The sequence below is a fragment of the Podarcis bocagei genome (assembly GCF_964188305.1).
Source record: "Podarcis bocagei genome assembly, chromosome: 12".
Lineage (NCBI taxonomy): Eukaryota > Metazoa > Chordata > Lepidosauria > Squamata > Lacertidae > Podarcis > Podarcis bocagei.
The window spans coordinates 36,191,552-36,216,485 of record NC_138137.1 but is presented as its reverse complement, the minus strand read 5'-3'; the positions used below and the strand labels follow the sequence as shown (position 1 = coordinate 36,216,485).

The following is a 24,934-nucleotide window of genomic DNA, read 5'->3' as shown; positions in this document are numbered from 1 at the left end:
CATACATTTGCAAATGATTGCGAGGAAAGAGGCTTTCTGAATTAGATCATTAAGTCACAGTGGCCAGGCACTTAAATCTCTCGCTCCTCTGGTTATCTGCTTTATATATTGCTCCCTGCTGAGTATTTTTAAAAAATGCTACATGTGCAGCTGTAAATAGTATGCAGTTGGTAAGCTGAATGAAGGGAATTTCCTCATCTGGTATTTAAACATCTGTTTCAGCAAATACGGATAGAACAGTCCTTGGCAAATTTAGCCATATTCACATTAATTTAGGGCAGTGGTGGCTAACCTCAGTACCAGTAATACTGGACTTCAGTACCCATCATCCCTGACCATTGACCATACTGGCAGAGGCTCATGGGAGTAGAAGTCCAATACCTAGAGAGTCACCATCCCTGGTTTGGGGCCTTTGTTTCCAATGGCATGGGGACACTTTTTATTTTATCGTGATAAATTTATTAAAGATGACAACAGTTATGAGTAATATTCTTAATAACAGCAGTAATAATAATGAGCAGCATCTTTGCTATGAATACAATTATTTTATTTCAAGAATTAGGACATAAAATTCAATATTTGTAATTTTTTTAAAAAAATTATAAAGCTGATTTTTCGGTTTGCAAACAAAACAGTACATAAACACAGAAGTAAACAAAGTACCATATCAGATATACTGTTAAGTTACCAGTGTTGATAAACAGGGGGAGGGATTTCCTAATATAATATCCTGCTTAGCATTCCAAAATCATCTTCAAATTTCTTAACACCTGAAATCTTCCTTGTCCAACACTCATGGACTGCATAACCGTATTTAACTTCACAAGATTGCAGAGTTTTATGTACCATTCTGTTAAATATGCCAGCTCACATCTCCACCCCAACTTTTTGCCAAGCTCGTCCCCAAGTACTTTCTTCCCCTGTGCTTTATCAACTTATCAGCAATGACTGAAAATACCCATTCGGCCAAGCCTTGACTTTACCTGCCTGACATGTGACATCTTATATGTCATATGTGACATCAGGATTAGGGCAGGTGGGTGTAACTTGGCAAAAATGGCCTCCCAGGCCAATTGGAGAGACTTTGTGGGTATAATTGAGCCCATGGGCCAGAGGTTCCTCACGTCTAAAGAGGAAGGACAACTTGTCGGACCACTTAAGTCCAGAGTCTGAAAGCAGCTGACTTCATCATTGACATGCGTTGGCACATATTACTAGGGCTGCTGTGCTCAGAAAGTGTCATGTGTTGTAACCCAATGTAGGAAGATCCACTGAAGTCAATAGCTCTTTCTTCCACATAAATGTCCTTAGAACTGTTATATTAAAGCAAAAAATAATAATAAATCACGCTGATCGTTTACTTTGCAATTATCCATTTATATGCCATATTACTCCAAGCAAGAATGAAGCATTGCAAACAAAACTTAACTGCCTTGGATGCAAAGCATACTAAATTAAAGGAGTGGCACCTTTTGAATAATTGATAAAATTAAACAGCCTAATTGTGCCCTGGAGACATTTCTAAGTTTATTCCGCGAGCTGGAGATACACTCCATGTCTTAATCTGCAGCAGTTGCCTCTACTGGAGATGGCAGGCAGAGCGATGCATTAGTGGGATGTACTGTCACGCCTTTGAAGGAAGCCCTCGATTTTCAGGGTCTAAAGTAAGCATACATCCATTAGCCTGTGATGTTAATGTACAGGTGGAGATAGAAAGGTAGCCCGTCAGATTTCCCACGACTCGATGAAATTCACCGACTTATAGTGCAATGTGAATTATTTCTGATGTTTGTTAGAAGTCCATCAGTGGCCTTTTGACTTGTTCCCTTTCCTCTTCCTGCTCAAGCAGCTTTGCCAATGTTTGCTGTGCCTCGTATGCAAACAGGCCAAAGACAATGGGTTGCTGCTGGATTGCTCCTTGTGCCTCACCCTGAATACATTTTATGCCAACATCCTTAGGAGCCCCTCCAGACTGCTGTCGCTTTTGGCAGGTGTGTTCTGCAACACGATAATAGAGCTTTAGTGGTTTATTTTATACTGGGCCGTCCACACATCATTCTGCTTTATTAGATGCAGATAGGTAGCCGTGTTGGTCTGCCATAGTCTAAATTAAAAAATTCCTTCCAGTAGCACCTTAAAGACCAACTTAGTTAGTTCTTGGTATGAGCTTTCGTGTGCATGCACACTTCTTCAGATACACTGGAGAGACCTGGTCTGAACAGAGACATTGGATTCTTATCTCATTATACATGACTAAACCATTTCTCACCTTCTCACCCCTTGCCTTTTCCTGTAAGACCTATTACAGTCGTTAAGAGTCGTCAACAGGCTCATCTCAGCTATCTGCCAATCTCCCATTCCCACCACCCTTCTGAGTAATACCCCTCCCCACCTTCTCACTATATAGAAGGATCTGGCAACTTCTGTTTCAGTGTATCTGAAGAAGTGTGCATGCACACGAAAGCTCATACCAAGAACTAACTTAGTTGGTCTTTATTAGATGTTCTGCGACACTTCCTCAGTGTTGTTGCATTGCCGTTGTCTGGAGGGGTGCTCTCACACTACAGCACAACTAAAGTGGAGCAACCCACCTGCTCCCCCAGAACATTTGCAATATTAAAAAGTTACAGGATTTCAGCAGGACATTTTGAGACATGCATCACTTGAGAATGAAGCAGTGCGTCTGCTCCAAAACTTTTGCAGGCACTTAACAGTATCAGAAGTAGCATTTATTGGCTTCGTCTGCATGATAGGAAAGGGAATTTGCGTGCTTTGCTCTTGTGTGCTCTTTCCTTTTCAGTTTCCGCGAGATGCAGCTTCTTGTGTACCATTCTTGACTCACATCCTCCTTTTCCTGAACTCTTAGCCGACATCCTGGACCATAACCGTGTTTTTAGCTCTATTTCATGCAAAATAGACCACTGTGACCCCCTCTGAGTAAATCTAAACCGAGCGCCAGTTAATCCAATAGTAATTGTGATGGATCGTTTGCATGCCAAGGTGCTGCCCACCGGCTTAGTGTACTGAAGGTGCTTACCTGCACCACTTTGGGATAAAGAGTTTGGAGGTGATCCTCAGAAAATGCCTGACATATTTTGAGTCAATGCGCACAGTTGGCCCTTCAGGACTGACTGTACAATACCTACAAACGTCAGGCATTGCTTTCCCCAGAGATTTTCACCAGGAAAGATTGGAGATGAGCCTCATGTTTTCATACTTCCTCTTCCTGTGGTGAGGAGAGTGGAGAAGGGAAGTCCTACAGCCCACTGGATTTAAAAGAGGAGTAAACTGAATGAATAAATATAAACTGAATGAATAAATGCCGAACAAATACATTTTATATTGTTGGATCCAAAATTTGGCAAAGGTAGCATGTGGTGTACATGTTGTTGTTGTTGTTGTTTAGTTGCTTTTCTCACAGAGTGACCCAAAGCAGCTTAAGTTAAAATCAATTAAGAACAACAATAAAAGCACAGCTACAAGACAGGACAACAGCTCCAGCCTCAGTAAAAGAGGCCGCAGCAGTCCCCTTCAAATGAAGGGCCGGGATCAGATAGTTTTCTTTTATTTTTCAAAGTGTTACTGTTTGCGATGGGCACAACTCATCCTGCTTTTGCCTTTGGTAAACAGGCTTTGGAAGATTCTGTACTGGTTGGGGAAAAACTGCAAAGCTTGTTTGATCAGCTTTGGGGACAAAAGGAATATTTGGGGAGGTAGTAGAAAAGCCCTGCCTCTCCCAAAATGCTTTTCATTTGTTTCCATTTGTCTCCAGCCTCAAAATCCTCAGATGTGTACACCTACCCAGTGGTGAACGCGTTCAGGTTTAAGGTACACAAATGTATACAGAAGTGTGCAAATGAACAGCAGAACTGTGGTAAAAGACCACAGCGGCATACAAAACCACATCTTAAGAAATTATCTTTCATCCATACAAGTCGTACCTCAGAAGTCAAACAGAATTCATTTCGGAAGTCCATTCGACTTCCAAAACATTCAGAAACCAAAGCGTGGCTTCTGATTGGCTGCAGGAAGCTCCTGCAGCCAATCGGAAGCTGTAGGAGATCCGTCAGACATTCGGCTTCCAAAAATAGTTCGCAAACCGGAACAATCACTTCCGGGTGTGCAGCGTTCGGGAGCCAAAACATTCAAGAACTAAGCTGTTTGAAAACCAACATACGACTGTAGTCACTGTGGCCAAGCCGTTTATTGTGGTGCCTACCGAAACATCATCAGATTGCTTGTTATATAATTATTGTTTTCAAGCTACAGAGGGGAAGTTGAGCCACTGCAAAGTTCACAGCGCATGCTGTTTTTTATCTGGCAGTTGCTGATAACTTGCTTTGTACATCCTTTTCTGCCTTAAGAGAATATCATTGTTAAATGCTTCTTTCTGAAATTAAAAGAGAAACTATCCTACCCAAGGATTACATGATTTAACCATTTCTAAAGAGTGAGGTATTCCCTGGTTGCTATAGAAATGAAACTCCCCCCCCCAATAGTTTTAAATCAGTTGCAGCAACTACATAATGCAATGTAGGCAAATATAATTGCCTACATGGCAGCAGACATGCTGTGGTGTAGAGAGGAAAAGATCTGCTGCTGTGTTGAATGCTTTGCATTCTGTTTAGGTTTTACTGGAAAGGAGCAATTAAAAGCTAAGGGTGCAGACATGTTGGTTTGATTTTCTGAAGTGCAGGTGTAAAAGCCAAAGTTGCATACAGGACTTGCAGCTCAACCTCCTCCTATAGACACAGCAGTCCAATTTGCACATCACAGTAAACCATAGTTAATGGTTTGCCATCAATGTTCCTAAGAGGGTTCTTTTGCTCCTTTCCACACGCTGAGAAGAAACAAACTGCAGTCCCTGGCTTAGCATTATATCTGAACTAGGGGTCATAGTTTGTTCTGTTTCAAGTAAACCATGATCTGTAGCTGATGTTTGTTCTTGATTTTTTATTGTGGTTTGCTGTAGCACAGTCTCAGAGTCTGATATAACACTAAGTAGGGGGTGGTGGCTTTTTTGCCCCTTGTAAGAGCAGAGAGAGACAAAACAGACAGGTGTGATCATAGTAAAACATAGTTACAAGTATGGTTTAGCATTATGAGGATTCAGTGCTGATGTCATACCAAACCATGGTTAAAGAACCTTATATGTGGTTTAGTGTGTAGTTTGAGCTGATATGCTCTGGTTTATGATTGACTGGCAAACTATAATTGGAAGCCGTGAGTTGGAGTGGATTTGTGCACCAAGGTTTGTGCTAACTATAGTCTGGCATTCTTTCAGAATTGACAAACCATAGTTACAACTACTACTACTCCTACAATTGAGATGGTAGCAGAGGGAATGTATTCACATAACACACTGAGTGCTGAAGAACAAAAAACAAAGTAGCAGCTCTGACTCGTGGTTTGCCTGTTGAACGTTTCAAAGCTCAAACCATGGCATCGGGTTCTAAACCATGGTTAGCGCAAACCATGGTTGAGCTGAGTCAGAGACTGCAGACAGCCACCAAAAAGAAAACAGCCTTGGAGAGGCTGTTGCTGTAGGTAAAATAAGGCATGTCTATGCTGCATTGGGATTGAAGCCTACAATGAACAGATCCCCGTTTTCAGTGAAATTTCAGTAGGTCTCTGGCAACAGCTCTCAAGGGTTTCAGGCAGAAATCTTTCCTCAGTCCTGAGATCCTAAAAAGTCTTAATTTTGCACTTCCGGAGGCGGCGCGTTCGGCAATGGCTGCCTGCTCCTTGTAAGGAGAGGGAAGCTCCGCTGAAAACGGGTCGTCCGCTACGGCGAAGCGGAGACCCACTTAGGAAAACCACAGGTGGTAGAAGCCTGTGGTCTCGAGACCCGGCGGGTGCCAGAAGCAGCCCCTAAAACGTTGAAGGGACCCCGTAACGGGGCTCCGTATCGCGGAGGGGGTAGCGGCGCTGAGGGTCGTTTCGCAGTCAACGGAGCGAAGCCGCGTTGCTGTTGCCGGTCAGCGCTGACCTTTCTTCCTGAAACCTTCAAATTTGGAAAGTTACAACCCATGAGTAATTTGGACTTTACAATTTTAAGACTCTCAAGATTTAGAATTTGGCTGAAAGCGGAGTGACGATAAACAGGAAGTCCGTCTTCCGGCAAGGCTTACAGATCAAAGGCAAAGGAACTGACAGGCTGGAAGCAGTGGAAAAGGATTTTAAAAGTGGAAGTATTATGCGTCCGACAGAACTGTGGTTTGAAATGAAAGGCAAGTTTTCTTATTAATTTACTCTATAGTGTGGAAGTAATTTGGGAACCTTCTCCTCTGGTGGACTTTAAAGTTTAAGACCCAGCCTCGGGATGGCAGGGGAAAAGAATGTCTCTTGCGGATACAATCTATAAAATTGAAATAGATACATAGAGGCAACTTTGGACTACATAACTAAGCAACTGTATCTTGCGCCTTGAGAGGTGACATTTGTGGCAACTTTGGAAGGGCTCTGCTAGTGGAAAAAGTTTTAAGGACTATTGGTAAACTATTTAGCTGCAGGAACTTTAATGGCGACCAAAACTTTTTTCCTTCTCTCCTGAACTCCAACTGTACTCCCTCCAACTGTACTCCCTCTAGTGGAGACTGGGATTTACAACTTCTTGGGAACTAACTTTGTTTTGTCTCTCCGCTGTTGTTATCTACACTGAGGCCTGTCCTTCCCATGGAACTTTTGACAGCCTGACCTTGACTCATAGACAGGTGGGGAATGAGTGGCCAACCGAAAACAAGATCTGCAAAAGCGAAAGCAACAAAAGGCCAGCTTGTGCAAACAACTCTGACTTCTCAGTCACGTAGATCATCAGTTCCTGCTGTACTGAAGGGAATTGAACTTCCAACAGTAGCTGAATTGAAGGGAACTGAACCTTCAACAACAGCAGAACTAAAGGAAGCTGAACAACCAGCAATAGAGGATATGGCTGCAGGTGGATCTGATGTACTTCTGAAGGAAATGCTACAACAATTTGCAATTTTAAATAAGAAGGTTGATGACCAAACAGCAAAAATTGACTTAGCCACATCCTCCATCACAAAGCTATCTGAACAAGTGGCACAGCACTCACAATCAATTGGGAATCTAAAAGACGCTACTTCTGAGAACCGGAAATTGGCCGAAGCTGCGAACGAAAAAGCTGACCAAGCAATTCAAAAAGTGGATGAACTGAAAGGAGAGGTAAGGCCACTACACAAGCACATCAGTGACCAGCAGGCCTACCTGTCTATGGTGGAATTGAGAAACCGGGAAAACAATTTAAGATTACGTTCTATCCCAGAGCTCGAAAAAGAAGATTTGACTGGCTTTTTGACAGCAGAATTTTCCAAATTCTGGGGAATAAAGGAAGACGAAGACTTTAAAATAACAACGGCATTTAGATTGGGAAGTGTTACCAGGAAGGACAGACCCAGAGACTGCCTGATTATCCTAAGGACCAAACAGGAGAGAGACAAAATACTTGACCTTCATTTTAATAAATCACTTGAGATCCAGGATAGAAGAGCGGAAATTTATAAGGATATACCAAAACAATTACTGGATCTCAGAGCCATCTATACTGACCTAGCAAGACTTTTGAGAGGCAACGGAATACCTTATAGGTGGGAGTTCCCACAAGGCTTATCATTTAAATACAAAGGAAAGAAGGTTAGAATTAAGACAAAAGAGGACAACCAGAAGTTCCTGCACGACCACGGAGAGGATCTCCAGAAGGGAATAGCAGTCCCTTGGCCTTTGCCACAGCCTGGATTGGAACCAACACCATCTCCCTCGGACCCGGACAAAAAGGAGGACACCCCATAAAGAGCAACAACAGATTGATACAGGATGTCTCTGCAGCTGTACAGTTGGAACATTAATGGCGCAAACTCCCCGGAAAAACGAAAAAGGATCTTCCATATTTTGAAAAAGGAAAATTTGGATATAATTTGCTTGCAAGAAACGCACGTGACTAGGCTCCACAGGAAAGTACTAATTAACAAAAGACTAGGCCAAGAATTTATTTCATCAGACAAAGTAAAAAAGAGAGGTCTGGTGATCTACGCAAAGGAGAACCTAGCACCGAAATTTTTGTTTAAAGATGAGCAAGGGAGAATCTTGGCAATTGAAATACAATCTCAAGGAGAAAAAGTTTTGATATTAGGAATTTATGCACCAAATGAGGGGAAAGCAGAATTTTACAAGAAGCTACATGAGACATTACTGGACTATCTGGACTATTCGAACATAATAATGATGGGAGATATGAATGGGGTGGTCTCTACTTTGATGGATAAGTCACAAAGCCAAATAACTAAGGACGGCAGACTACCGAAAACTTTTTTTGAACTGACAGACAATATGGATTTGATTGACATTTGGCGGACAAGGAATCCCCTAGGTAGAGAGGGAACTTTCTTCTCTGAGGCCCACTCATCATGGACGAGAATAGACCAAATCTGGACAACTAGAGGGCTGGCACCGAAGACTATAAGAGTGGAAATCTGCCCAAAGACTTGCTCCGACCATAACGCCCTGAAAATGGAATTGAGACTTACTCCAGCCGGCTCCTTCAGATGGAAAATGAATGACACCCTCTTTAGAGATCAAGAGATTGTAAAGAAGGCCCAAAAAACTTTAAAGGACTATTTTGAAATCAACTTGAACACTTCAGTGGAAAAAAGAACAATCTGGGACGCCAGTAAGGCGGTAATGAGGGGGTTTCTGATACAACAAAACACAATTAAGAAAAAACTCTGGAATGGGAAAAAGGACAAAATATTAGAGAGGATAAGAGATGGAGAGAAAAGGTTGAGATCTAAACCAAAATCCAAAGAGATCTTGCGAGAAATTAAATTCCACCAGGCACAATATTTGAAATTGATAAATCAAGAAGTGGAATGGAAAATTAAACAAATGAGACAAAGATCCTTTGAGTCAGCAAACAAATGTGGAAAACTGCTGGCATGGCAGTTGAAAAAAAGACAGAAACTTAACTACGTTACCAATCTAGAGGTGGAAGGGAAAAATATCCAGAAACCAGGTGAAATTAGAAAGTGTTTCCAGAAATACTTCAAAAAGTTGTATACACAAGGGCCTGAGGAAGTGTCTGAGATGGAACGATTTTTGAAACTCAACAGTTTACCAGAACTATCTCAGGAGAAGAGATCAATCTTGAACTGTAAAATAACACAACAGGAAATTGAGGATGCCATTCAGAATATGCAGATGGGCAAATCTCCAGGCCCAGATGGGCTTACCTCCAAGTACTATAAGACATTAAAAGACTATTTGATTCTACCACTAATGGAGGTTTGCAACCAGATTATGGGGAGAGGAAGGGCACCGGAAACGTGGAAAGAAGCTTTCATCACATTGATACCCAAAGTGGAAACTGAAAAGACTCAACTTAGGAACTACCGTCCCATCTCACTCCTAAATGTGGATTACAAAATATTTGCAGACATTTTGGCAAGTAGATTGAAAAAGGTTTTAAATGAAGTAATTCATAAGGACCAAGCAGGCTTTCTTCCTGGCAGGCATTTGTTTGACAATACTAGGAATATTATCGATATTCTGGAACTTTTACAAACAAATATTAACACTAAAGCAGTATTAATTTTTATCGATGCTGAGAAGGCCTTTGACAATATTTCTTGGAAATTTATGAAGAAAAACTTGGAAGGGATGGGAGTGGGACGAGGGTTTGAAAATGGTATAGAAGCAATTTATTCAGAACAAAAAGCTAAGTTGATAGTGAACAATGAGGTGACAGAGGAGTTCCATATTGAAAAAGGAACACGTCAGGGGTGCCCCCTATCCCCCCTACTATTTATATCAGTCCTGGAGGTTTTGCTGAACATGATTAGGAGGGACCGGCAAATACAGGGGATTACGGTCGGAGTGAAACAATATAAACTGAAAGCATTTGCAGATGACTTAGTAATAACATTACAGGAGCCAGAATCTAGTACAAAAAGAGTTCTGGAACTGATACAAGAATTTGGTCGGGTGGCAGGATTTAAGTTGAACAAACAAAAAACTAAAGTTTTGGGGAAAAACTTGACGCCTTTAGAAATAGAGGGGTTTCAGAAGGAAACAGAGTTAACTGTGGTTAAGAAGGTGAAATACCTGGGGGTAAACTTGACGCCTAAAAATTTGAATTTGTTTAAGGATAACTATGAGAAATGCTGGTCAGAAGTTAAGAAAGATTTGGAAACTTGGTCGAGACTGAAGCTTTCCTTGCTGGGCCGAATTGCTGCTGTTAAGATGAATGTTTTGCCCAAAATGTTGTTTTTGTTTCAAGCCTTGCAGGTCGTGGACAGAGCGGAATGTTTTGGAAAGTGGCAGAGGGATATCTCAAAGTTTGTCTGGCAGGGCAAAAAGCCCCGAATAAAGTTTAAAATACTAACTGACGCAAAAGAAAGAGGGGGGGTTGCCCTGCCAGACTTAAGGTTATACTATGAGGCGGCAGCCTTCTGCTGGTTGAAAGATTGGATTTTATTAGAGAATACAGATGTCCTAGACCTGGAAGGTTTTAACAATTCGTTAGGATGGCATGCGTATCTGTGGTACGGCAAGGCAAAAACACATGGAATGTTCAAAAACCATATTGTCAGGAAAGCAATTTTTATAGTCTGGATGAAATACAAAGACTTACTTGAAAGTAAGACTCCGAGGTGGTTATCACCAGTGGAGGCTAAGGCGCGGAAAAAACCCAATATGGAGGCCGGCTGGCCGAAATATTGGGAACTAATAGAAAAAATTGGTGACAATTGGAGGTTGCGGAGCTTTGAAAATTTAAAGGATAAGGTGCAAGATTGGTTTCACTATGCCCAAATTAACGAGGTTGTTAAGTTGGATAAAAAAACAGGATTCCAGGTGGAAAAATCGAAACTTGAGACAGAGTTGTTAGAACCAAAGACCAAGGTATTATCGAGAATGTATAACTTGCTGCTTAAATGGAATACACAGGATGAGACAGTCAAATCAGCCATGATAAAGTGGGCTCAAGACATTGGTTACAATATCATGTTTGAAGACTGGGAAAGGTTATGGACCACCGGTATGAAATTTACGGCATGTAATGCCTTGAAAGAAAACATTATGAAAATGATATACAGGTGGTACATGACCCCAGTCAAGCTTGCTAAGATATACCATTTGTCTGATAACAAATGTTGGAAGTGTAAGGAGGCTGAAGGAACATTCTTTCACCTTTGGTGGACTTGCCCAAGAGTGAAGGCCTTCTGGGAAATGATCTACAACGAGTTAAAAAAGGTGTTTAAGTACACCTTTCCTAAAAAACCGGAGGCCTTCCTCTTGGGTATTGTCGGCCAAAAGGTCTTAAAGAAGGATAGAACGTTTTTTATGTATGCTACTACAGCAGCAAGAATTCTGATCGCCAAATATTGGAAGACTCAAGATTTGCCCACGCTGGAAGAGTGGCAAACGCAATTGATTGACTACATGGAGTTGGCCGAAATGACTGCCAGAATCCGAGACCTGGGAGAAGAAGCAATGGAGGAGGACTGGAAAAAAATTAAGAATTATTTGCAAAAATTTTATAAGTTATATGAACTATAAAATGACGCATAATTTGAAATGCTAGCCCCAGCAATGAGAGTGCAACATTTATGAAATTGGATAACATTACTGAAGGAATCAAAGTTTAAATGTTAAAGATGATAATATGTTTTGTTTTCAGAGTAAATGGACAATAAGGGATTTAAACTTAAATTGCAATTGAAAGTACTAAAGAAACACATGAAACAAGGTTATAATTTGCTGATAAATTTATTGTTAAGAATGCATTGTGCGGGAGATGTGGGGAAGTCCGATAGAAAGTTGAAACAAGCTGTTGAAGGGTTATGACTCTTTTTATTTTCTTTTTATTTCTTTTCTTTTCTTCTGTTTTCTGTCTATGCTTGAAAAAATGCAATAAAAACTATTTAAAAAAAATTAAAAAGTCTTAATTTTGATTTGTATGCATATACAGGGATCTCCCCGCTGCAAAACAAAGCCTTCTCCTCCCTGGTGCCCTCCGGGTTTTGTGGACAACATCATCCTTGTCCATTGACCATGCTGTCTGAGGCTGATGTGAGTTGTAGTCTAAAACACCTGGAGGCACCAGGTTGGAGGAGGTTGGTGTTTTCATACAAATTAGTTCAGGTACACCTGAGTGATGGGTATAAGCTTTGGAAGCTGCCTTGCTACCAGGCCAAACTACTCACTTGTCAATTCTAGTAATATTGCCTGCTCTGACAGCCACGGGCTGATCCCTTGCTACCTGATCTTTTCGACGGCAGGGTTTGAATTCGGGCCCTTCTGTATGCAAAGCATGTCCCTTTCCACTGAGCTACGGTCACTCCCTGCCCATGATTTGCATTTATGGCCTCTGCCAGGCAAATCAGATGATCTCCCAGGAGGCTGCCTTCCTTAATAGGTTTCGCTTCTAATCAAAACAGTGTGAATTGTGAACTGGGGTGGTGGCTGTGATGCGGTGTCTGAATGCTAACCGTGAAGAGTTGCAACTGAAAAAGAATCCTTTGCATTTATATTTTCTTTTCTTTTTTTCACCAGAGAAGGAAGCAGTATAGTCTATGCCAACCGTGAAGCAGTAATTTGCGGTATAATGTATAATGTCCCTGGAGTTCGTCCTTCGTAGTTCCCCACCCCCCAAAAAAAGCATTTAGGGAGCAAAAACAATGGAAAGCTACCTGTGTGCATAATTCGCCCTCCCTCCTTCATATGTAATTAGAATTGCTAAGTGCAGGGAAGAGCTGTGTTCTTTTGTTCAGTATTAGACAGGTAATTTAAACATACAACGGAAATGCAGACTTAAAATGACAGCAGTAACAAAGGAGGGGGGAAATGAAAAGTTCAACTTGGATTTTAGTAATGAATCAAGCAGTAATCCTTTGTGGGGAGGGATTTCTTTTCCTGCACTTAGCAAAAATCATATAGATTGCATGTCAGAACAAGTGTACGTGTTTAATTTGGTTATCCTAAAGCACGCAAAGTAGGGAAGCCCATCGATAAGTTGTAGAGCATCTGAAGTATACCCATCATTCAGCCCGTACACTGAGGTCCAGCTCCGAGGGCCTTCTGGCAGTTCCCTCCCTGCAAGAAGTGAGGTTATAGGGAACCAAGCAGAGGGCCTTCTTGGTAGTGGTGCCCACCCTGTGGAACGTCCTCCCATCAGAAGTCAAGGAAATAAACAACTATCTGATTTTTAGAAGACATCTGAAGGCAGCCCTGTTTAGGGAAGTTTTTAATGTTTGATGTTTTATCGTGTTTTTAATATTCTGTTGGGAGCCACCCAGATGGGCGGGGTATAAATAATTTGTTGTTGTTGTTGTTGTTGCAGAAGGTTGTTGCAGATGTTCAGACCCCAGCATCTCCAGGTAGGGCTGGAGGTCTGCTGCTGGTCCATGTAGACAGTGCTGAGCTAGATGGATCTATTAAGAACATAAGGAGAGCTTGCTAGATCAGGCCAATCACAGATCATCCTATTCTCACAGGGGCTGAACTGATTCCTGTGGGATTTCAACAAGCAGAACATGAGCACAGGAGCAGGCTCCCTTCCTGTGTCTTCCAGCAAATGGCATTCAGAAGCTCTGCTGCCTCCAAACTCTGGAGGCAGAACTTCTTCTTCTTCTTCTTTGGCGATCATTCGTAGCCGAGTAAGATTGTCTTCCATAAACACAGTTTTAACAGTGAGTCCGTAAGTGACTGTGGAGGCCAATTCTGGATCCACACGTCCTTCCACTGTGAGGACATAGGTTTCCGGACGGGAGTTGATCACGGTGCGGGTTTGCTAAGCGTGCCTTCCTCTTAGTACATTTCTCTCTTTCGTCCTGAGTTCGAGCATCATCAAAGTCCATGACACTTTTGGTAAAGGCTGTTCTCCAACTGGAGCTCTCACAGGCCAGTGTTTCCCGGTTGTCACTGTTTATACTACATTTTTAAAGATTTGCCTTGAGAGTCTTTAAACCACTTTTTTTGACCACCAGCATTATGCTTTCCATTTTTAAGTTCAGAGTAGAGTAGTAGCTTTGGAAGACGATCATCAGGCATCCGCACAACATGACCAATCCAGCGAAGTTGATGTTGAAGAATCATTGCTTCAACACTGGTGATCTTTGCTTCTTCCAGTACACTGGCATGAGTTTGCCTGTCTTCCCAAGTCATGTGTAGAAGTGATGTGAGGCAGAGCATACCCATCATGACTAGTAGCCACTGATAGCCCTTCCTCCATGACTTGGTACAAGGCAGCTTCCTATGTTTGTTGTTTGCCAAGCCATGATATTTCTGCTATGAAAAGGGTAGCAGGCTGAAGCTAAAATGGTTCATCTGGCTGGAAGCCTTTAGGAAAAAATACTCAGTGAAAGGCGGGAGTAATGAAGGTATGATCTCAGACTATATATGCTTATTTCTTCTGTTGCCTGGTAACTTCAGAACAATGGTCGGAGCCCCCTATGTATTTCAGGAGCAGGGGGGTGCAGGGGGAGAACCTCTAGGCCTGAACTGTTGCCACTGTTGTAATTGCCTAGAAGGAACTTCTGAAGTGTTTTATGTTCTCCACTGATAGCTTTCTACTCTAAACAAACCTCCTATATATATTTTTTGAGGAAAGCTTTCTCGGGCTGATTGATGGCAAGGCATTGTTCTGCCTGGTTTGAGGATAAATGTTTTAACTCTTCATGGGGAAGGTAATTTGCCCGCATTGGAGGAATTCTCCATGCTAAACTTCTTCTTTTTAAAAAATGTAATTAAAAGATGAAAAAAAGTTGACCATAATGTTAATCCCTATAAGGTGGGGATATGACTTTGAAGTGGAGAGTTAACGTTTGAAGTGCTGCATGCGAGTTCGTTCTGTTTTTGTTCCCTCTGTACCTGTGTGTGTTTCCTAGAAATGTTGTGCAGGCTACCGCCAAAGTGGAGCAGGAGGTGGACAAAAATGAATTCTAACAGCTGCCCATGCAAACATGTGGAGGAATATCTGGCCTAGCCCCCTAAATCTATACCACGGTCGGAGAACCTATGGCTCTCCAAATGCTTTTGGGCTACATCTTCTATATTTCCTGAACATTAGCCATTGGCAGCATCAGAAAGACTACAGTTTCCTCACCCCTGGTCCTACTCCGACTTAGCTGTAGCTCCCAAGGATATTTTCCCAATCCTGCTAAATGTGTACCTATGAAATGGAGATGTCAAAAATTAAACTTTGGAACTTCTTCATGCAAAGTGTGCTCTGCTGTTGAGCTCTGGCCTGTTCTGTGAATCACAGAAGAGTAGGATTTGAACTTGTGCATGCAGAGAACATTGGATTTCCAGGCTGTTAACTTCCCCCTCCCACAGCCATCACCTTGCATGCCTTTCTAATAAAGGTGGACATCTTCTCTAGCTGCCAGTATGGGAGAAGGTGAGATAATCTGTAGTCCCAGGAGCAGAAACTGATGGCTGTGGGTTGTATTTAGCCAACTTTTGCTCAGAATAGACCCATTAAAATTAATGGGCCTAACTTAGTCATATTCATTCATTTTAATGTGCCTACTCTAAAACTTTAACTTCGATGCCATTCAATTATCACAACTATACCATAGCAGCTAAATGCCCATGATAGTGGGGATTCAGTATTTATCCTAAAGGTTAAAATGGTTTATTGTTTCGGTCAGCGGCTGAAATAAACTTTTTCGGATAGAAAAGAAGGTGCAGTAGGTTTAATAATTTATACAAACATTAAGCTTGTTTAAAAGCAAAACATAATTTGGCCACATTTTGCATGTAACAATAAGCCAAGAACTTTGGCATAACAAACCATAGCTGTTTACGAGCTGGTAAGCAAAAGGGTAAGAGGGCAGTTCAGTGTTACATCCAACATGCCGTGCTTTGCTGTTGGCTTAAGAATCCTGACTAGAGAGAAACAAACTGCAGTCCTGCTTTCTGAGCAATATCAGATTGCATACAACATCATGCACCTCAGTATCGTTTATGGGCATCCCAGGGGCTGTAGGATGTGGCAGATCTCCTTCTCTGAGATCAGAAGCTCTGGTGTTGGATTTCCCCCTCCCAGCTACTGTGGCAAGCAATGCTAGAGCTCTGACATTGGTAGGGGCAAAAATGGGGGTGTTGGGGGTGGATTGGAAGCATGCAGGTGGACGATCAGGAGAAGAAGAGTTTGGATGAAGAGTTTGGATTTGATATCCCGCTTTATCCTAAGGACCCTAAGGAGTCTGAAAGCGGCTAACATTCTCCATTCCCTTCCTCCCCCACAAGAAACACTCTGTGAGGTGAGTGGGGCTGAGAGACTTCAGAGAAGTGTGACTGGCCCAAGGTCACCCAGCAGCTGCAGGTGGAGGAGCGGAGACACGAACCCGGTTCCCCAGATTACGAGTCTACCACTCTTAACCACTACACCACACTGGCTCTCAGAGAAGACATGGATCCAAAGTCCCCCAGCACATGCGCAAACCAGAGGTTGAACTACACCAGTCCTGGAGCTGGTGTAGCACAATTCTCTTTATTTTCACTATGGAGAGGGAAATACAGTGGTACCTTGGTTTATGAACATAATCCGTTCTCAAAGCCCGTTCTTAAACCAAAGCATTCTTAAACCAAAGCGTGCTTTCCCATAGCAGCGGAGGACTCAATTTACAAATGGAACACACTCAACAGGAAGCGAAATGTGTTCTGCTTCCAAGTCAAAGTTCACAAACCAAAACACCTACTTCTGGGTTTGCAGCGTTCTTGATCCAAGTTGTTCATAAACTAAGCTTTCTTAAACCAAGGGACCACTGTACTTTGAATAGAGGTTGGGGGCGTGGGGAGTTAGTCCTGCTCTGAAAAATTATGGCGAGGCAGGAGAACACTCCTCTAAGCCTGGAATAATTTGGCCACAATAAGGAAATTTTGTCCATGGTATGATTATTTTCCACCTAGTTATTTGGACACTTTGGCACCCTGTTTGCAAAACTTAGCAATTCCAAAATACAGACGCGCTTTCACTAACACCAAAATTGAATATACAGTGGTACCTCGGGTTAAGTACTTAATTCGTTCCGGAGGTCCGTTCTTAACCTGAAACTGTTCTTAACCTGAAGCACCACTTTAGCTAATGGGGCCTCCTCCTGCTGTTGCGCTGCCGGGGCACGATTTCTGTTCTCATCCTGAAGCAAAGTTCTTAACCTGAGGTAATATTTCTGGGTTAGCGGAGTCTGTAATTTCGGAGGGTCAATTTCAAAAAATTCTGCTGGAAAAATGGTTATTCCCATGTGGAGATAGCAGTATTGAGTCAGTGGCTTGTGTGCTTCTGGCTTGCACTCTTTATAAAGATTTGAGGAGTGAGGTTGTTACCCCTCTGTTATTGTCCATTTTGGGTCGCTCAACCTTTGCTACTGTGTCCCTTCTTCTGGCAGATCAAGATGATCAGGTGACAGCAAAAACTGCAAGGTTTTTCCTGGGGCAATTAGAATAAAATATTATTTGATTACTGATGTAAACCTCCAAAACATATTTTGTATAGTTAAGTTTTCACCTCTTGTCTTCACTACATTTTGTTTAATTGCTATGGCTGGTGGCTGACGCAAATAAAGATTCTTCTGATCAGCTCCTCTAACCCTGGAGAGAGACCAGCAGGGCTTTGGATAGGGCAGATGAACTACCTTCTAGTTGTTTCCTAGGCCAGTCTTAGGATCACAAGGCAAACCAATTTTCCTGGCTTATGGCAAATGTGGCCACTCTCAAAACAAGAGGCTTGCATTTACTTTGGGCATGATCTATGCCATAAATGGGACCAGGAGGTTGGCTAAATTGTGCCCTAGGCATTTTTACATGTGGTTGGTGGTACCTAAGTGAGTTAGGGCTCTTTGACAAGGCCAAAATCACAGCGATCATTTTTTAAGTGACATTCAATTGTGCATTTAACAATGGCTTTATCTTTTTCCTGCCTCTTCCCTTCTTCCTCTTTCCCCCCACCCCTTTGCTATTTTAATTCTTCAGTTTTGTTCAGACTTTCTGTAGGAGTTATAAACATCTCCTTAGGGAGGTCTGCCTCCCACTCTTAAGAACTGAGAATCTCCATCTGAATTCCTGGGGAAAGGTAGCATATGCTACAGAGTCTCCTCTGCAATTCCTTTGGGGTTCTTATGCCGTAGATGGCCTTGGTAGTTTTTCCTATGTGCTTTCCTGAAGACTGCATGCTCATCTGTTTTCAGAAGGGAGGACATTGCCTTTTGTGTTTTTTACTAACAGTTTTCATATGCCACCCAATAACTGATATTATTTGGGCAGTTCACAATAAAATGTTAAGCCATAAAGATTGAAACAAACAAACAAACAAAATCCAAACCAAATAAAGCAAAACCAATGCAAAGCAAGGTTATTTATAAACCAGCAGCAAGATTTTAACACACCTTGGGAAACAAAAACCTCTTCCCTGGTGCCCAAACATCCATAACGTGTGTGCCAGGTAAATCTGTCTGGGGAAGGTTTTCCATAACCGGGGTGCCAGCACCAAAAAGGCCGTCTGTGTAGTATTCACCTATCACACATTGTTGGGTAGCATACTGCTGAAGAAGGGCCTCTGAAGATCTGGGCACATAGTCCTGTTGTACAGCACAGTCAGAGATGCATGTGTGCATTGGCCTCCCCCAACCCAGACACAAACACACTTAATCTGAAGACAGCCCTGTATCAGGAAGAACTTCCTGACAGTAAGAGCTGTTCGACAGTGGAATTTGCTGCCAAGGAGTGTGGTGGAGTCTCCTCCTTTGGAGGTCTTTAAGCAGAGGCTTGACAACCATATGTCAGGAGTGCTCTGATGGTGTTTCCTGCTTGGCAGGGGGTTGGACTCGATGGCCCTTGTGGTCTCTTCCAACTCTATGATTCTAATGTCTGGTGTATTGTGTATTATGTTCTGTTGGAAGCTGTTCAGAGTGACTGAGGCAACCCAGCCAGATGGGTGGGCTACAAGTGATAAATTATTATTATTATTATTATTATTATTATTATTATTATTATTATTATTATGGCCATGGGGCATCACTTGCGCATTGGTTAAACATTTCTTGAATGTGTCAGGGGGCTTCGTAGTCACTCAATGTAGATGTACGGCCCCTCCAGACACACATTTTTAATACGTGCTTGTGGTTTCATGGCAGTTCTACACAATCCCACTTTCAATACTGCTTGTGCCTTCAAATGTTTGGGGCTTGAACACATTAGCTTGTTTCCTATCACCGTAACTGTCCCGTAACTTCCTGCTGAAATCCTGCAGCTTGTTATACCACAAATAACCCCACTTGTTTATTTTTTAGCCCTAGCTGCGCTGTATAATGCAAGGGTGCCCTTCCAAACAGCAACCGTGTGGTAACATTGGAAAAGCATTGCAGAACAACTAATAAAACAGAATAATATGTAATATAAATCCACCATTAATGCAGCATTATTGGGTCAATGATGTGCGGCAGAATATACCAGCGAAAAATACCGGTATAGAAGAATTGCTATTCTTAAAAACATAAGAGGGGTCTGCTGGATTAGGCCAGTGGCTCAACTAGTCCAGCATTCTGTTCTCACAGCGGCCAACCACATGCCTGTGGGAAATCAGCAAGCAGGATTCAGGTACAAGACCACTCTCTCCTCCAGTATTTTCCAGCAACTGGTGGAATGCGGGTGGCGCTGTGGTCTAAACCACTGAGCCTCTTGGGCTTTTGCCAATCAGAAGGTTGGTGGTTCGAATCCACACAACGGGTTGAGCTCCTGTTGCTCTGTCCTAGCTCCTGCCCACCTTGCAGTTTGAAAGCATACCAGTGGAAGTAGATAAATAGGTACCGCTGCAGCGGGAAGGTAAATGGTGTTTCTGTGCACTCTGGCTTCTGTCACGGTGTCCTGTTGCACCAGAAGCAGTTTAGTCATGCTGGCCACATGACCCGGAAAGCTGTCTGCGGACAAACGCCGGCTCCCTCGGCCTGAAAGCGAGATGAGCGCCGCAACCCCATAGTTGCCTTTGACTGGACTTAACCATCCAGGGGTCCTTTACCTTTTACTTTTTTACCTTTATTCAGAAGCATTGCTATCTCAAATTGTGGAGGCACAGCATAACCGTCACAGCTAGTAGCCATTGATAGTATTCTCCTCTGTGAGTTTGTCTCATCTTCTTTTAAAGCCATTGAGGTTGGGGGCCCTCGCTGCTTCCTGTGGGAGCAAGTGCCATAGTTTAGCTAGGTGCTGCATAATCTTCCTTCCTCTCTGCAGCAAGAGCAGCATTCCCTTATTTGTTTAACAATATTTATATGCCTGCAAGCGGATTACAAAGAATATGAGAAAAGCAAACGTTTAAAAAAGTTAACATTAGAAAGATTAAACATAAATAAAAGCAGCATTTAAAGAAAAGTGTACCCATGAAAATTGCATGCTGCTTGGGTAGGCTTCCTGAGACAAATAATGTCTTCCTTAACAGGAAAAGGAAAGTACCTTGGTTGGATGTTACCTGCTAACTCTGTCCCCTCACAAACAATTACATCACTTTTCTTTTCTTTTTTAAAGTATTATAATATTGATAGCATATGTTTGGAGCGGAATCAGAAAGCATTATCTCATCTGGGTTTTGCTGGTGCCAAATGATCATTGATATTGGCCTATAAAAACCAGCTGTAGTACTTCCATGGAAAATTCTAGTATGTTTTTTTTTTAATAAAAAAAAAGTTCCGCTGTCTATGTGGATAAAAATTTATATATTGAGTGACTAGGTGGTGTGTTTTTTTAGGCCAGCGTTATTATGATAAAATGACCAGAGCTGTGTCTTAGTTCATACGAAACTGTCAGGCAGAGATTTAGAGGGTTTTTTAAAAAAAACAACACACAAATAAATAATAAATAAATAAATATGCCTCCCCTCTCTTCATTGCATTCTATTTATACTTTGGACCCATTTTCTGGCATGTTCAAAGATAAACATGGCGACGATAAAAGATTCCATCTTAGGTTTTTGGCAGGAGGTGGCTCCCTACAGGAACTTAGAGAGATTTAATTGGGGTGACTGATTATGGGGCTGTCTGGGAGCTGGGAGGAATCCACTCGCCAGCTCTTGCCGTCTCCTCCTCCTCGATGCATCCAGCAGAGATACCTAGATAAGAACAGAGGCAGCTTTTGTGAGGAAGAAAGTAGGGGTGGAGGAGAAATTCAATTCAGCTCACATTTGCAGGCAAACTTACCTAGTTTTCACCTTCTTGAAACTATATCTGCACACCAAAATTCAGACACCCGTCGAAATTCTCACTTCTCCAGATTCTGTAATGCGGTTCCCAAGCCAAGGAATGTGTACCAAAAATACATAAAAGCCTGTATAAAAATGCATGGATTAGTGAAAAATCACCTGAAGAAATGCATTCGTTAAGGGGAAATGGTTCTGCCAAAATGTTTATGTTGACCAAAACATAAAAAGATGTATACAGTGGTACCTCGGGTTACATACGCTTCAGGTTACATACGCTTCAGGTTACAGACTCCGCTAACCCAGAAATAGTACCTCGGGTTAAGAACTTTGCTTCTGGATGAGAACAGAAATCGTTCTCCGGCGGCGTGGCGGCAGCAGGAGGCCCCATTAGCTAAAGTGGTGCTTCAGGTTAAGAACAGTTTCAGGTTAAGAACGGACCTCCGGAACGAATTAAGTACTTAACCTGAGGTACCACTGTATATTGGGAGAAACGAACACTAAAACACTGCTGGATTTTCACAAGGACTTGCTTCTTAAAAATCCGCAAACTGGTGCAGAAACGTAGCAAAGTGAACTAAGGGGGGGGGGTGAGAAACTGAGCGAAACCAAAATTCACCCATCTCTACAAGAAAACAATTCTCTATTTTAGAGCGGTTGCTGGACTCCAGCTCCCATGAGCCTGAGCCCACACGGCCAATAGTCAGGGATGGTGGGAGTTTGAGTCTAGCAACATCTGAGGGGCTGCAACCCCACCCACCCAAATCCCTCTCCCACAGAGAAAGCGCTGCCCTAACCAGGACTGCTTTGTGTTCTGAGGGGTGTTCCTGACAGCAGCCCAAATGTTAAGGAGCAACAGCAGGCGGGCGGAATAAATGAGTATTGTACATGCAGGAAGACAGCCTCTTTTGTTGGCTACCTCCTTCCTCCACGGGTACAGTATTTCCTTTTGTTGGCAAATGCAAAGTGATCTGACCCATTCCTTAATTCAGCTGGAACCATGGCCGAACTCTACTTTTAAAAGCTTGTTTGTGTGTGTGACCTCCGCTTGGCTCCTTTGATGCCTGCACTGCTCAGGGACAAAATTCACTCAGCGGCAGCAACAAAGAACTTTTAAAAGAGGGTTGGGAAGGATTTTGTTTGTATTAATGAAGTGTAACGTGAGTCAGGGAGGATGCAAGTCCTCCCTCTCCACCTACCCCCGCGGGCGGAATATCAGTCCTGACGTAAACTCAGATTTTGCCCGAGCTGTAAAATTAATGATTCCCTTTGGTCATCCACGAGATCTTATCAGCATTCAGTGAGGAGCTGGGCACAGGCTGGCTCTGCATTCCCAAGTTACTCAAATATCCCTGGTTTTGTTGATGGTAACGTTAATCCATCTGAAATACAATTGCAGCACAAGGATATAATTCTAATTCCAAGTGATCGTGATGGTGGCACAGCCCCCGTTTATATGATTTTTGAGAAGTGTGCAGGAGTCGTCCCACCAAAGAAAATGACTAGGGCATGGGTTGGCAAACTAGGGGCCGGATCCGGCCCAGTCGCCTTCTAAATCCGGCCCATGGACAGTCTGGGAATCAGTGTGTTTTTACATGAGTGGAATGTGTCCTTTTATTTAAAATGCATCTCTGGGTTATTTGTGGGGCATAGGAATTCGTTCATTCTTTCCCCAAAAATATAGTTTGGCCCCCCCATAAGGTCTGAGGGACAGTGGACCGGCCCCCTGCTGAAAAAGTTTGCTGTCTCCTGGACTACGGTAATGAATACAGCAGAACTTGAATTGAGCTCATCTCCAGGTACTTTGCCTGCTTCCCTCCTTATTTGTTAGTTTTGGCGCCCACTGCTGGTGGAAAGCAAAACTACTTGCACTCATTTAATAAAACTCTGCCTAAAAGTCACGATGGTTGATTTGTGCTACATTCTTTAAATTGAAAACAATGGGACGCGTGCACACACCTCCCTTTGCTAAAAGCTTGCCGCTGTTGCTCATATGTGATAAACATGTAGCTCCATTGGTTTGAGAGACACCAACAGAACACTCTTATACCCGTAAGTCACATTGTGTCTAATTTGGGTTTACTTCCAGGTAAGTGTGCATAAGATTGCAGCCTTAATGACCTGCGCTAACGTGGATTTTGATCACTGGGGCTGCTCTTTTCCTCCATTAATTCCTTCCTAGAAGACCACTCGCTGCATCCATGTTTGTACAGGAACTGCATCTACAGCTCCTGTCATAAACTCCAAATATTGATATTATAATGCTAAATGCCTTTGTGGCCCATTGGGGACTGTCTCTCCCTGGCCAATACCATCTTTGCTTGGATTTTGGTTGGAACCAAGGAAAGGGTCAAATCTTACTTCCCAGCTGAGCCCCCTTCATCTTCTGTTAACTCTCTTGTTCTTCAGCTAATGTGTTTCCATGTGACTCATTTAGCATCACGACCAACTTTTGTCTTCATAGCACCATCCTCTGCATGCTTACTCAGAAACAAGTCACACTGTTTTCATTGGGGCTGAAGGGCCACGTAAAAGAGAAATACAGCTGCAGCCTTGGTCTCTCTGTTATTTTAAAACAAAGCAAAACAAACAAAAACCACCTCAAACAAGGCCTTTCGCCACGAAGTGACTTGTGTCAATGCACAGAATTGTTCAGCCTTCCTTGTATGGTGTTCCTAAATACATTTTGAATCCCTGTGTTACAGGAACATGGTTGAAAAGCAGCTTGGGCATCGTAGAACAAGAAGGAAGCGAGATGACCTGGACGTATATTGCCCCACAGCTGGGATACTGGGTTGCAGCCATGTCCCCCACAAATCCAGGTGAAATGAGAGTTTTCTTTTCTTCGTTCCATATATATCTGCACACCATGCTGTGGATGGGCCTGTGTGTTTCACTATAGTATCAGTGCACCCGCCATTTTAATTACCCACAAGGCCCTCCCAGCGTACTACTGCTCTGGGGCATTGTGGGAATTATGAATGGTCGTCATCTTATCACTGTCTGGCGTGGGTGGCATCACTCCTGCCGCCTGCAGAAGCACCTACAGGGGACCCCCTCTGAGCAGAGGTGGTTTTAGGATAGCATGATTGGTTCAGCTGCGCTGGGTGCCGGCGCCGCGACAATAATGTAGAATGGGGTGCAAGAGTTGGGGGCACTGAATTGTAGCATCACAGAGGGCGCCACTGAAATTTGAAACTCTGCCCCTATTCCAAGGCAGGGAGGGGTGCACACTTGGACCCAGAACCAGCCTGTCCCTTAAATATTCACTCAAAGGGGAACTGGAAGGCTCTGTATTGGTTGGATTGCTTTTCTTCAGCCTTTTCAACTTTTTCTCTTCTAGGTCCCGTTGTAACCCAGGACATAAGCACTTACCACACAGTGTTTCTTTTGGCTATTCTAGGAGGGATGGCTCTGATACTTCTGGTTTTACTGTGCCTCCTCTTGTACTACTGCAGGTAAAAAAACTCTTTAAGAGTTTTCCGGTAAATTTTCCATCCTACATTACAAGCATCCATTTAAAAAAATTTTTTTTCAACCTAAAACTGCAATGTAACTACTACATTGTCCATCTCATACTTCCTAAAAGGGTCTTCGTATCCTGAGCATATTATGGTCCATAGCAGTAAGTCACAATATCGGGACCACAGATGTTTGGGCAGGAGGTCATGTCAAAATGATTTGGGGGCCTCTCGAAGTTTCACAGTCCAACTTAGTCTTGATGTAACCATG

The 24,934-nt window shown here is 42.8% G+C and overlaps 1 protein-coding gene across 3 annotated transcripts in view; it reads left to right on the top strand.

The window, feature by feature from the left end:
- Positions 1-24,934, top strand: part of FAM171A1 (family with sequence similarity 171 member A1) — a 78,686-nt gene that overhangs the window by 47,474 nt on the left and 6,278 nt on the right. For all 3 annotated transcript variants that reach the window (XM_081163185.1, XM_081163184.1, XM_081163186.1), the window contains 2 exons: positions 23,908-24,024; positions 24,546-24,660. In XM_081163185.1, the coding sequence (XP_081019311.1) occupies positions 23,908-24,024; positions 24,546-24,660 (232 nt within the window). The remainder of the gene's footprint in view (positions 1-23,907; positions 24,025-24,545; positions 24,661-24,934) is intronic.